This window comes from Streptopelia decaocto (genome assembly GCF_964273445.1).
Source record: "Streptopelia decaocto genome assembly, chromosome: 15".
Classification (NCBI taxonomy): Eukaryota; Metazoa; Chordata; class Aves; order Columbiformes; family Columbidae; genus Streptopelia; species Streptopelia decaocto.
The window spans coordinates 6,128,763-6,141,691 of record NC_138670.1 but is presented as its reverse complement, the minus strand read 5'-3'; the positions used below and the strand labels follow the sequence as shown (position 1 = coordinate 6,141,691).

Genomic DNA, 12,929 nt, shown 5'->3' with positions numbered 1-12,929 from the left:
TGCTGCCTGTGGCTGCTGCCCTCCCCTGGGTTCTGCCAGGGTACCCCAAAAGCATGTCCTTTTCTTCTTTTGGAGTACCGCAAAAGATGCCCTGGGGCATCTCAGGGTGGAATGTGAAGCCCACCAGGTTCTGGTCATCTTCCCAGCTGCACAGGTGTCTCGGGACAGTGAGGGTGGCACAGGAGAAGCCTGGCGTGGCAGTACACAGCATTTTCTGCTCTCCCTGCTGAATGAGCCGGGCTTTTCCCACCACAGGGATTCCGCACCTGGCAATTGCATGGTGCGCTGGGGAGAGGCAGGCAGAGCTGGCAGAGCTGGAGATGCTCAGGGCGAGAGAAGTGGGACCAGGCTGGAGTCGCCTTGTACCCCAGGCTCTGCCTTCATCCCCTGCATCCCCTGCATGGCCCGTTTCTCCATCCCCAGGGACACAGCAGGGTTTCAGCTCTGCCTGTTTGGTCGGTTTGTCTGGCCAGTCATGAGGGTCTGTGTGTCCCACGGATGGTCACAGCCCGCATCTCCCTGAAGGGGAGAAATGTTTTTCCAGGCAACACTTTTCTTAGCATTTTCTCCCCTCACGCAGGCTGTGCAGAAACGTGTCTGCCCGCTGCCTGCAACTGCATCGTGCCCTTGAAAAGACCCCTGTTGCACTGCTCTGAAATGATGTAGCTCTGGCATCTAATGATTTCTGACAGATTGTGAACAGTCCTGCTGCTAGCAATCAGGAAGGCAGGAGAAGTGTTGGGCTGCTGATGTTTGTGGTTATTACAGTTATTGGGCTCCATCGATTGCGGGGCCGGTCTGTGCCGCGGAGGTTGTCGGTAACTAGGGCAAAGCCCGGCGCTGCCCATCCTCGCGCCCGGCACACCCCGGCGAAGCAGTGCGATTGCGGCTCTAAACCGCACGTGGCCGAGGGACAGGATATGCTCTGCTCCCAAACGCTGTGTAGCAGCCCTGAACACCACCAGGCAGACGTGATGCAGGTTGTCAGCCAGTCACCTCCTCCCTCACTTAGTATTTTCCCTCCAAAGAAAGTAATAAACTGCACTTCAGCTGCCAGATCCTCATTATGTCAAAACAATTTTGGGTTTGGCAGCACGGCAGCTCCCCGTGGCAGCCAGCACAGCCGCCGCTCAGCTCTGTGCAGCAGCCGCAGCACCCGGCACGTCCTGCGCACCCAGCCTTGCCATGCCGCAGGATGCGCCGGCACACCATGCTGGCCTGTTTTTCTAGAAATGAGCCTCTTTTTAGATAAGATTTGGCTGAAGAAATACGAAATGCAATTATTTTTTTATTATTATTTATTTTTTTCTCAGTAAAGCCAGAGTCGTTCTGCTGGGGGCAGAGCAGCAGCTCGGGGCTGGCACAACCTTCACCGCCTTGCCCTGTCCCAACCCTCCCCAGTTCCACCACTGCAGGGCAGCCAGGCTGCTGCTGCTACTCCTCTCAGTCCTCCCTTTCATTTTTCAGTGACACTGTTTTTTGTATAATTAATTGTCAGCTCTATCAGTCATCAGTGATTTGTGTTTTAAAGATGGCCTGGCAGAACTAATTCCATTTCTGCACTATGTCGTGCTGGATGATGATAACCTACGTATGGCTTCTCCCACAGAGCCTAATGATGAGCCGCTGCACTTTATTTTAATTAATACAGATAGCAAATATATTTTCATTAGCCATCAGGATGGCAGGAGAGAAGCACAGTCCTGCATGGTGAGCGGCAGCAGGACCCTTGCTCCCGGTGCAACCCCGAGCCCTGCCCGGTCCCCTGCCAGGACCCAGACACCTCCACATCATTCTGCATCCCTCTGAATTCCTCCACACACGTGTTCACCCACACCGCACCAGCTGGGCAGGCAGGGGGCAGAGAGTTTCCTACTAGCCCAGGATTGGTGGCGTGACCCATCAGACCCTGGAAAAAGGTAATTTAGCCACGCTGCTCAGTGGCAGCAGCCCCAGAGGCTGTGGGGCCAGAGCTCGCTGCGGGGCCTGGCAACGTGTGGGCTCCAGACAAAGCCTCTCTCGGGGTCCCTCCTCCCCCCAGCACGGGAGGACGTGCAATTAGAAGGCACGTTTGTAATTTCTGAAATTCAGAACAATTAAGCTGGCTTACTGGTATTTCTGATGAAAGCAGCCCCTTGTTCCCCAAGGAAGTAACAGCCTGCCCTGACCTCTGCTCTATTATTCCATTTGATTGATCTTAATTATATCAGAAAGGATAATGATAGTCTTTGTGGGGGCGCAAGTACATTGGGAACAAAGATGACAGGCTCTTTGTTGAGCGCACACGAGGACTGCGCGGCCGCTGCGCCCAGCTAACGAGCCTGACGAGGTGCTGGGTTCTCTGCTCCCAGCGCCACTGCCCAGCCACCACCAATGCCCAGGAAACGCTCATGCTCCCCCAAAACACACATAAAAGCACATCGTAACCAAGCAAAGAGGACTTGGTCCCCTGGCTGGACCATGTCGCTGTCCCGCTGTGCCTCGCAGCAGATGCTCACTGGCAGCTGCTCCCCTGTGCCTACCCACCTCAGGGCACCCTGCACTGCCTGGAGATGCCCCCACTGCCCCCACCTTCCCCCCCATCCCAGGTGAGATGTGCTGTGTCCCTCTGGGAGCTTTGCTGCCCCTCGGCCATGGGCGCAGGGACAGGGATGTTGATGAGGGGAATGGATAAACATCTCCCTGTTAGGGACTTGGCAATATCTCCATCCTGCTCCCCCAAGAATTCCTTAAATAAAAAAAAATCAGAAAGCACAGATATGTGAAAGCTTGCCTGTTGTGCTCATTAAGCACAGGTGGATTGAGTTAAATGAGAAAGCCCTCAAATGCCAGTGCTGAGGCTCATTTCCCCAAACAAGCCCTACCTGGCTGTTTTGGGGAGTAGGACTGGATCTGGCTGTGCCAGACCATCAGGTTCTCCTGGGGAAAGCTCTTCAGTTTACAGCTTTTCTGCTCCCATCAGAGCAGCTCTGGCAGCGTGCGACATCACAGCGGCTGGATGGCTCCGGGATCAGTGGCACTTGACGAGCTTTGATATTTGAATCAGTGTGAGTAGAGGGGGCTCTGTCAGATGTTCCTCATATTTTCTTGTAAAACATGCATGTCATATTGCTGGGGCCTGGGCTTATTTCCTAGAGATATTATTATTTTTGACACACCCTGCTGACTGTGAAATGTGGTGAGAAAGTGCCCGACTCTGTTCTTCCCAGCAGGTAACGAATCGGCAAATTATAAAAAACAGTGTGTTGTCCAGCTTGGATAAGTTTTTTTTCTACGGCTGCTATTGTTTATGTTCCTACAGGGTAATCATAATTCTTAATGTACTTTTGATAGCAGTGTAGTATGATTAAAATAGGCACATCTGAGAAATAAATCCGTTTTTAAGGATTGCCTTTCTGACACGCAATATTAAACACTCAGAGAAGGGCTCTGCCTGGTGCAGCGTAGCCCGGAGCAGCGTTTCTGGAGCAGTAGCTGGAGGCAGGAGCCTGTGGGTTGTGAGAAACTCAACAGCCAAGTTCATGGGAGTGGGAAGAGCAGCAGCAGGTTCAACATAAACTTGTAACGTGAATTTTCCATCAGTGAATGTTCCAGACTGTAGGCAAGAATGGTGCTGGGGGTATTGCAAAGGAATTTTTCAGAGCTGAATGCCTTTTCCAGAACTGACTTTGACTCTGGGCTCATAGTCCTGGATCTAAGCAGGCTGTTGCCTTTGCTATTTGTTCAGGCTGCTTGTTTTGATCAAAGACGTAGTGCTCTGTAATTTAAGAAAGACTTTGCTTGTGAGGCCACTTTGATGCATGTGGAGCAGAAATGTGGAAAAATACAGCCCTTGCCCATGGAAGCCAGTGCAGATAATCTGAGTCACTGGAGGAGATGTTATTTGCCGTGACTCAATTCAATTTGTGCGGTTGGGTGACAATGTACCAACGAGCAATAATGAGTCGCAATCGCCCTGTGCTGCATCCGCCAGCAGAGCTGGGTGGTTGGCACTGCGGAGCATCTCCCAGTGTGTTTCAGCATGAGCTGCCCCCCCCAGCAGTGCCTGGCTGACCAGGGCTGCTGCACCCCAGCATTGCCTCTTCTTATCCGTGTGCCTGTGGTTCTGCTGTCTTGGTTTTATCTCTTTAGTTTGCAAGAGCTGGCTCCTCACAGCATGGATGGCTAACATGGCGATGCTGGGGCTGCAAACAGGTGATTTTGCTGATTCCTGAGGCTCGAGGGTTTTTTTTTTTGTTTTTCAGATCCAGGTGTAACGCTTGAGCCTGCAGGAAACTGCTGGGCTACTGGTGAGCAGAGTGAGCTGTTGGTTGTGCTGTAGCTTGGCTCCCAGAAGCTCACTGCTGCTGAGGCCATCGGTGCAGCTGCAATGCTGCCAGTGCAGCCATCCCACCAGCTCCCAGCTCTGCCATGGTGTTGAGCTGGTGTCCTCAGCCCCTCGCCATGCTGCAACACCCTGGAATGTCTCTGCCCTCGCTCTGCCAGCGGTGCAGGATGGTGGGCATGTGGAGCCTCAGAACTCTTGCGCAAGGTCTGGGCACATGCCAGGGCAGCGGGAGGCTGGGGAAGGTGGGTGCAGGTGGTGCCACCCAGCAGAGCCCTTGGGGCTCTGCCAGACGGGTCCCAGCCAGGACCTATGGTGGCTTATGCCCAGGGCTGGGGAGCAGAGTGCTGGGTGACTGCAGTGCAGTTGTCTTTCGCTGCAGAGACTCTAGATAAACCCCAGCTAGAGGAATGGAAAATGGTTTTGAATTTAGATGCTGTAAAGGATGTTTTGTAGTGGAAAAACTAAAGATTTGCCTCTGGGGGAGCAGGCTGATCCTCCCCTGTGTCACTCTCAGGAGAGCATTAGGCTGCAGCTGCAGTTTTGCTGCACCCTTCCCTCCCACCTTTCCTCACCAGTTCCAAGAAAGGCTCAATGCATTCCTGGGTGGGAATGCAGCCGTGTCCTTCACACTCATCTACACAATAAAGAGCCACTTCACCGCTGCCAGGCACGGGCTCCTCTGTGTACCAAAAGCTGAAGAGAAGCCTTTTTTTATTATTATTATGATTAGATGGCTTGAAAAGTTTGCTCCTAATTGAAATTGCCTCACTGATTTCATCTCTGTGTCAGTGCTGAAGCCCTGACAGAGCAAGTCCAGCTCCTCTGAGGCCAGGGCTGCCTGGATCCTGTGTATCTTCTCCTGGTAGATGCAGATCACAGGCCCAGGAGCAGCAGGAATTGGTGCCTTGAGGATGCTGCACTGGCTGGGAGACCAAAACCCATTTTCTCTCCTTGTGCAAGCAGTGGTGCCATTGTCCAGCAAACACTGGGAAGATCAGCTTCCTCAAGGCAGCTGCTGCTACTGGTCTGGGTACTGTAGCCCATGGAGCATCCCTTGAGCCCTGGGAAAGCCCTGACCCCATCCCTATCAATGTAGAAATGTCCCCATACAGTGCCAGTTACTATCCCAACGCCACAGTCACCCCCCAGCACCATCCAGCCCTGGGGCACTGGCAGATGCCTCATGTCCCCCATCACACACTGGTTCTGCTCTGAGTGGTGGGGGTGTGCAAAGAAACCACACTTAATTGTGCTTTTTTCTTCATTTATGCTTTAAAAAAGATTTTGGGGGGGAAATTCTGGCACAAAGACAAATTGAAGTATTTCAATTCAGGCTGGGGATGGAGCCTTGGATAAAAATAAAGCGGGAGGCGGCTGCACCTTCCCGATGACATTAGCTCCATTCATCTCCCTGATGACGCTGCAGTCGTTTTGCTGGCAGCGTACAAAGGCGTTAGAAGTTAGATTTTCCTTCACTATTTCTCAAATATATTTATATTGGGATATATTTGTGGAGGTACATTGTGTGCCTCGGGCAGAGGATTAATTCCAAACTGTCACCTCGCTTTTTGATGGGTTTGTAAATTCTGCTCTGTTGATTTGTACTCTCAGTAAATTGATAAAATCCTCTTTCCAAAACCTAATGCACCATTTAGAGCTCACCAAGGTTTTAGACCTCATTGGCTCACATATTTATGTAAATATAGTGTCCAACAGCAATTTAAAAACTGCTGCATGAATAATCTGGATGGATGGTAAGGGGCAAGGAGAACTGTTGTCTGACGGTGGCTGTGTGCTGTATGTGTTCTAGGAAGCAAGTTTTCCACATCTCAGGGTGCTGAATTTGGGGACTGCTTTTTTTTTTTAAACATCTGAAATAGCATTTAAATCCTTATGAGAAAATGCAAGCCCAGTTCCTGCAGGTTGTCCTGCAGCCCCATGGTTTGGGGAAGAGCTGCTGGGCTGCAGGAGGGCAGCAAAGGGGACATCAGGAGTGATTCCTCTGGTATTGTCCCCCAGCCACCCATCTACCTGAGATGAAAGGCTCTCATCCACTAAATGTTGACATGCTCCATTAATCCACCCTAAAATGTCAGATGGAGATTCTCTCTTGAATTTTAAATATTTTCAGCCCTTCTGACTAGCTCTGAAAGCACCCCAAATTGACCAGTTTCTAGAAGATTCCCTCACTCCTGCCCGTTCTGTGCAGCTCCCCACAGCAATTCCCTCTTTGATGGGCTGCAGCACATCACCCAAAGTCCCCTGGCAGCCCTGGGGAGCACATTTGCTGTCCCTTCTCTGGGGTGATCCCTGCTGAGCTGCCTCTCCCAGCACAGCTCCCACAGGTCCTTGCTTCAGCACATCATGCACAAGTGTGCGAGACGGTGAGATGGACACAGACATGAAAATCCTTTTTGCCAAGCAGATCACACTGCTCTGGGATCAATCCCACAGATATTCCTTCTGTTGCACTTGAATTTTTGGATGCATTTGCATTTGGCACCAGATTTCCTCTCCAGACTAACACTTTGCATTTGGAATCGCACCTCCAGAGCTGGGTTTAGTGGCCAGGCTGCTCCCACATTCCCTCCCTGCTGTTCCTGGGAGCTTGGCTTTCAGTTGCATGAGGTTTCCTTGTATCTTCCCACTGCAGCCATCTGTCCTGGGGGTGCTAATACCGTTTCCTTTCTGTGCCCCTTGGCACTCTCTGAGGGGATTTGAAGTGAAGCCCCTCAGCTCTCCAGGGCTGAACACCTTCTGCTGCAGGTGATGGGATCCTGGGGACAGGAAAGGGAGAAGGATCTGGATAAATCTCTGCTTGTCCCTGCACAATGCAGACCTGGGGAATCCAGGCAGCACTTCCTTGCTTCGCATCTGGAAAGCTCTGGGTTCAGCCAGCACACAGGTCCCTCTTGGTCAGTTGTTTTTATGGCTTCTCCCCAGGGGAAAGAAAAAGAAGGAAAAGAAAATAAAAAAGCTGGCTAAGTTGGGACTATGCTCTCTGCCTGCATCGGGTGTACTTCAGCCTCAGCTGCACTATGGCCATGGATTTCAGCAAGTGAAACAAGGAACAGAGGGGAAGCAGCTTCTCAGTACCCTGGGAACACAGGCCCACCTGATCACAGCGGGGACTCTGTGTTGAAAAATGAGCCATTCTCCAGGAGTTTCCCAGTGTTCCCTCCTCCTCTCCAGGCTCCAGTCGGCTCCTGCAGCTGCCCAGCTCCGTGGACCTCCTCTGATTTCTGAAATCCTTACAGATGAAGCCTGAGAGATAGAGCTGAGGGACAAGGGGGTTGCTGCAAGTATCAGAAGTTAATATATTCCACTTTTTTCATCTTCCTGGGGTACAGTTGCTGCAGCAATCGCTGTGGGGATGGCAGTGGGTGACCAGCCTGTCCTGCCTGAGCAGCTCAGCTTTTTCTGGGGCAGAAGCTGAAAGCCTGGGCTCAGGCTCGGGTGCAGGGCAAGCATCCTTCTGTCCGGGGATTTCCTCTCCCGCTGGGGCAGGGCTGCAGCGAGTGGGTCTTCACCAGAGGATGCAGATCAGAGCAGACCAGCCCCACTGGTCTGTGCAAGAACATCTGTAAAAACTGATCTGTTAACAAGCTGTGAAACAAGACAGACAGACAGGCAGCTGGCAGCCTGTCCTCTGAAAGGAAGGACACCTTTCCTCAGCAGAAAAGTGCTGCCTTCTGCAAAGCATTTCTCCTTATTTCATCCAGGCTCATGCAGATAGAGTTACCCAGGTGCTGAGTTGGACTCAGGACTGCGGAGCAGCTGGGGCACTCAGATCACGCAGGTCCCCTTCATGTATCCCATCTAGCATCTCTCACGTGCAGGTCAGCATGAAAAATGATCTTGTGAAGCAGGTCCTTTTGGGAGGGTCCCAGGAATCTTATGGAAGACAGTTAATGAGTATCAGAGTGATGCCAGCCCCTCCTCGTGCCACTGCAGCCCCCCAGAGCCCTCCTGTCTCTGGGCTTGGCTCTCTGTCTCCAAGGCAGTAGCATGTGGCACAGACGTGTGTCCAGGGACATTGGTCCTGTGCCAGCACAGCCAACATAAGGAGTTTGAAGATATTTTTTTCTTTGCAGCTCTGCCACCCTTGGCAGACCTAACTACCCCATCCAGGGACACACACATGCCCCGAGGCTGTGGCTGAAGGGGTGGCAGGTCCCTGTCCCCACTGCCATGGGTGCTGGCACTGGTTGCATGCCAGGGTTTCTGCTCCCAAGTCATGCTCTGCTGGAAACATGCCTTTGTCCCCACATGTGGCTCTGCTGAGGAAGGGGAATGGCTGGGTATTGCCCTGTGTGCTGTGTTCCATACCAGCATTGTCCATCCTGGTGCTGGCTCTGCTGAGCTTTAAGGGGTGGGGGCCATGTGCTTGTTGCCACCCTGCCCATCTGGCAGGTGACCCCCCCCAGAGCTGCTGGGACCCTTGGGCCGAAGCAGGGACACATTTGTGCCTCACCCAGCACCCTGTGCCTGGCAAGTCAAGCGGTTAAATACACAGAGCTCCCTCAGCCCTGTGTTCAGCAATTTCATAGCCCTGACAGGAGTGTAAATCCATCCTGATGGACTGGAAAATTGGAAAGCCAGTGCTCACACTGTATTTTCTATAGACATCTATCTGAACTCCCGAAAGATACGTTTATTGGCAGGCTCCAGTTCCAGCCATGTAACTGCATGTTATGCTAATTAAAATATAGCCTGTGTTTTGTAACAGGATTTCCTTGGAGCGTATTTTACTGTTCAGTAACCGCTTTCAAATATTTGAAAAATAAAATCGCATCAAGTAAATAACTTTTGGATTGCTCGCGGAAGGTTATTCTTTTTTTTCCCTCAAAGCCCACTGGAACTGGCTGTACTCATTGCAATGACAGAGGATGTAAAATACACATTTCTGAGGCTGCTTGTAGTCAAGATCAAAAGCTGCATGTTATTTAATCACACAGAGCCCATTTCATTTTAAAAAGAATCTGTTTGGACAAAATGGGATAATGAAGCATCATGACCCGGAATACCCGTGAAACCACCTGCACTCTGGCAGGATGGACCATTCACCACTGGGTGTTCTTAACCCCTGCATGACCCACCAGCAGTGCCCACCGAACCTCTGCGTGCTGCCTCATCCATGACTTATTAACGATCAATTTCTGAACCGGGCAGAAGCTGATGTACAGCTACAAGGGATGGATTATTCACCAGTATGTTCTGCGCTTTTTACATGGTTTGCTTTTGTATGACCTCTGGGCAGCATTCTGTATGCCAAATGAGCATGTTCAGGTTCATTGGTCTACAGCTGCCTCTTCAGCCCCAAATACTTGTATCAAATTCCTCACTGAAAAAGAGGTTAAAAATGTGTAGAAGGAAACATTTGTGACACTGTAATATCCACAAAATGTGTGCTTTAAATAGCATCTTTATATATTCATAATGGCAATACTGCAGGAGAAGTAGAGGGCTAAGAGATATTGATTTCATTTTATTGCTACTGATCCAGACTTTCCTCATTCTTTCTGCCAAGAAGGAGAGAAGAGGAGACATTTCTTGTGGCCTCTGACAGCTCCCCATCAGACAAGTTCCACTCCCCGTTATCTCTGGACGTGCAGCCCGCAGCAGCCTGGCTGCTGTCACTTCAACCCTGGGGGTGACACCGCTTGGGCACTGCCATCACAGCGGCACAGCCCTGCTCACTTGTTGCAGCCCTGGCCGAGTTCTCCTTCCTGTTGGACACACCTAATGTTCTGGAACAATTCTCCTGTGGTGCTGCACTCACCACAAAGCCAGGTGAACCTGTGCGGCTTGTCATTCCGCGGTGACAACTAGTCTGGCGGTGTCCAAAGGCCTTGAAGAAAAGAAGGGGGAGCACAGACGATGGGGCTCTGGTGGAGCCTGATGCTCAGCACCCCATTTCTGCTCCCACACCGCAGCCTCAGGAAGGATTTGCTGGTCCCATCACCACCTCTAGTCAGCGCAGGCAGCGCCGCTGCCCTTTTCCGCCTGCAGCTGCCAGACTGGACCCAGCCTGCCTGCACCCCCCTTGTTCACATGCTGCATTCACACACCGCTAAATTAATCTCTGCCCATGGCCATGCTCCTTGCAGGCAGCTGCCCGGAGCCTCCTGGCACCAGTCCTGGCGGAGGGACGTGCCTCTGCTGCCGCGCACTGTGCTGGTGGGTGGGTGCACGCAGATGCCGAGAGGAGAGGCTTTCACACCTCCTCCCTGTTGATCTAAATGGCTCCACAAGTGCAAAACACCGAAGAGCCACCAGCCGAGCAACTGATCGGTGCAAGTCATGTGAAATTGGTTGTTTCCTGAAAGAATGAACCAAAAGAGCAGGCAGATGGAGCACAGCAAACGATCTCTCTGCAGGGTCTGATCCTGCTCCCCCTCGCAGTTTGGGAACAGCAGGGTTTACAGATTGGGGCCGCAGCTGTGACCTCCTGCAAACAGAACCACAAGCCTCCCCCCGGGCAGGGGTAGAGCTGCCACGTTGCTACCAGCTCCTGGGCTGTGTGTGCGGGAGTTGGGGATTTTACAGCAATAACTCACCGAACCTCGTACAGGGCCAACTATTTATCAGCTCCCTCGCTGCCAAGGAAAGAGGAGTTCGGTACGCTGTGTTCTCCTACCCTGAGATTTATGACAGATCGCACTTGCCATAAGGGCCAGTCCTGTTCTGAGGAGCTGTGCTCTCAGCAGGTGCTCCCAACAGCAGCAGAGCTGTGAGCCCCGTACGGGGCCCTGCACTCACTCGGTTTGTTTGCCCAGCTCCCCCAGACCCCCCACGGTGGCACGGGGACTATCGCTGTACACAGACATCTCCTGCAGCAGCTCACCCATGGCTTGGACAAGAGCGTTTGGGTAACACGACAGAGAGAAGGATCATTCTGTTTGTTCCAATGCTGAAACAGGATGTGATAGTGGACAGAGACTTCAGATCTGATTCCTCTGTATGTACATGCATGTCTATACACTAAAACCAACACATGCAAGTGAGAGAGAAAGTGCCATATTCTACACCCATTTCTGTTTTGTTACCCTGACAGAAGGATGGATTCTGTCATATAAACTCTCCATGGAGAGCCAGGTTTAAGACCAAAAAGTCCAAGTCTTTTAATGCAATCTGGACACACGAACAGAAACTGAAGCTGGTCAGGCAGCATTGCACAGCACTCCTGACACAGGGAGCTGTTACTCTTTGCTAAAAACACACAATTGGCCCCAGAGGTCAGCCTGCCAGGCCCTGCACAGCCACTGCAGCACAGGCAGACACTGGCGTCTCCCGTTCTCCCTCTGACCAGTCTGCAGCGGTAACCACAGCAAAACCCATGTGCCCCGTCCCCACAGCCTGCCAGTTACAAGACACCAGGGACAGGCACCGGTTTAGCAATCCTTAAGCACCGAGCTAGTTTGCAATGACTTTGTCAAGTCACCCACAAATGGGTCCCAAAGCCTATTCTTAGGTCTGTCATCGCGGCAGCAGGAAAGGGAGAGGGAGTGGGTTTGGTTGGAAACGTGAAACACGTGGAGTGAACATGCAGCCCCTGGGAAAACACTCACGGCCATCCCCTGCATGCCAGAGCCGGTGGGACGGGAAGACGGGCAGGAACCTGGCACCGGAGGCTGGAGGCACCGGAGGCTGGGGACAGCAGGGGCTGGGGAGGCTGGGCTGCTCTCCCCGCGGGAGGGCGGCGGAGGGTGTGGCACGGCCCCCGTTAGCACACGGGTCCCCGTCGGGACGCGGCTGCCCGGAGCGACTCCGGCAGAGCCGGCCCCGGCGGCGGGAGCTGTCCCCGCTCCGCGGTGCTGAGCGGCCGCCGGCCCCGCTGCCGCTCCTGATGCCGCTGCCGCTCCCGGTGCCGCTGCAGCTCCCGATGCCCGTGTCGCTCCCGCTGGCGGTGCCGCTCCCGGTGCCTCCCGGTGCCGCTGCCAGTGCCGGCGCTACGCGCTCCCAGCAACGCCCGAAGTTTCAGCCCGGCCCGACGAGCCGCAGAAGCGGGAGGTTCCCGATCGAGGGTGTCACGGCCGGTTCCAGTAGCCCCTTCCGTGCCGGTTGCCCCCTCCCCGCTCCGACTCACCCCTCCGCGCTCACGGCAGCATTCCCCCCGCCCGGTCCCGGCCAGTGCCCCCTCCTCGGCAGCGCTCGCACCCCCCGGCGGAGATCCGCAGGGCCCCGGCGGTGGCGGCGGCCGTGCCCGGGGAGCCCCGCTCCGCGCCGCGCCGCAGCCCCGGCCCGCTCCGCCCCGCTCCGCCCCGCTTACCTGGCCGCGGGGCCGCGGGGCTGCCCAGCAGCAGGGCGAGCAGGCAGAGCCCACGGGGCCCCGGCATGGTGAGGCGGCGGCGGGCGCGGCGGAGCCTCCGCGCTGCTGCCAGCCGAGCCGAGCCGAGCGGAGCGGGGCCGGGCCGGGGGCGGGGGCTGGGGCTGCCGCCGGAGCAGGAGCCGGCGCGGCGGAGGGCGGAGAGGAGCGGAGCGGCGCGGAGAGGAGCGGAACGATCGGCGGGGGAGGGCGCCGGCGGCCGCCCCGGCCCCGCCCGCGGCTCCCCCGGCCCCCCCGGCTCGGCCCAGCCTCACGGATCCGCTGCTTTTCCCC

At 54.1% G+C, this 12,929-nt stretch overlaps 1 protein-coding gene across 1 annotated transcript in view; it reads right to left on the bottom strand.

The window, feature by feature from the left end:
* SEZ6L (seizure related 6 homolog like) overlaps window positions 1-12,666 on the bottom strand; it is a gene marked incomplete at both ends in the record, with an annotated part of 37,357 nt that extends 24,691 nt beyond the window's left edge. Inside the window, one exon of the mRNA XM_082066467.1 lies at window positions 12,600-12,666. Within this exon, the coding sequence (XP_081922593.1) occupies window positions 12,600-12,666 (67 nt within the window). The remainder of the gene's footprint in view (window positions 1-12,599) is intronic.
* Between the last annotated feature and the right edge of the window lie 263 nt (window positions 12,667-12,929).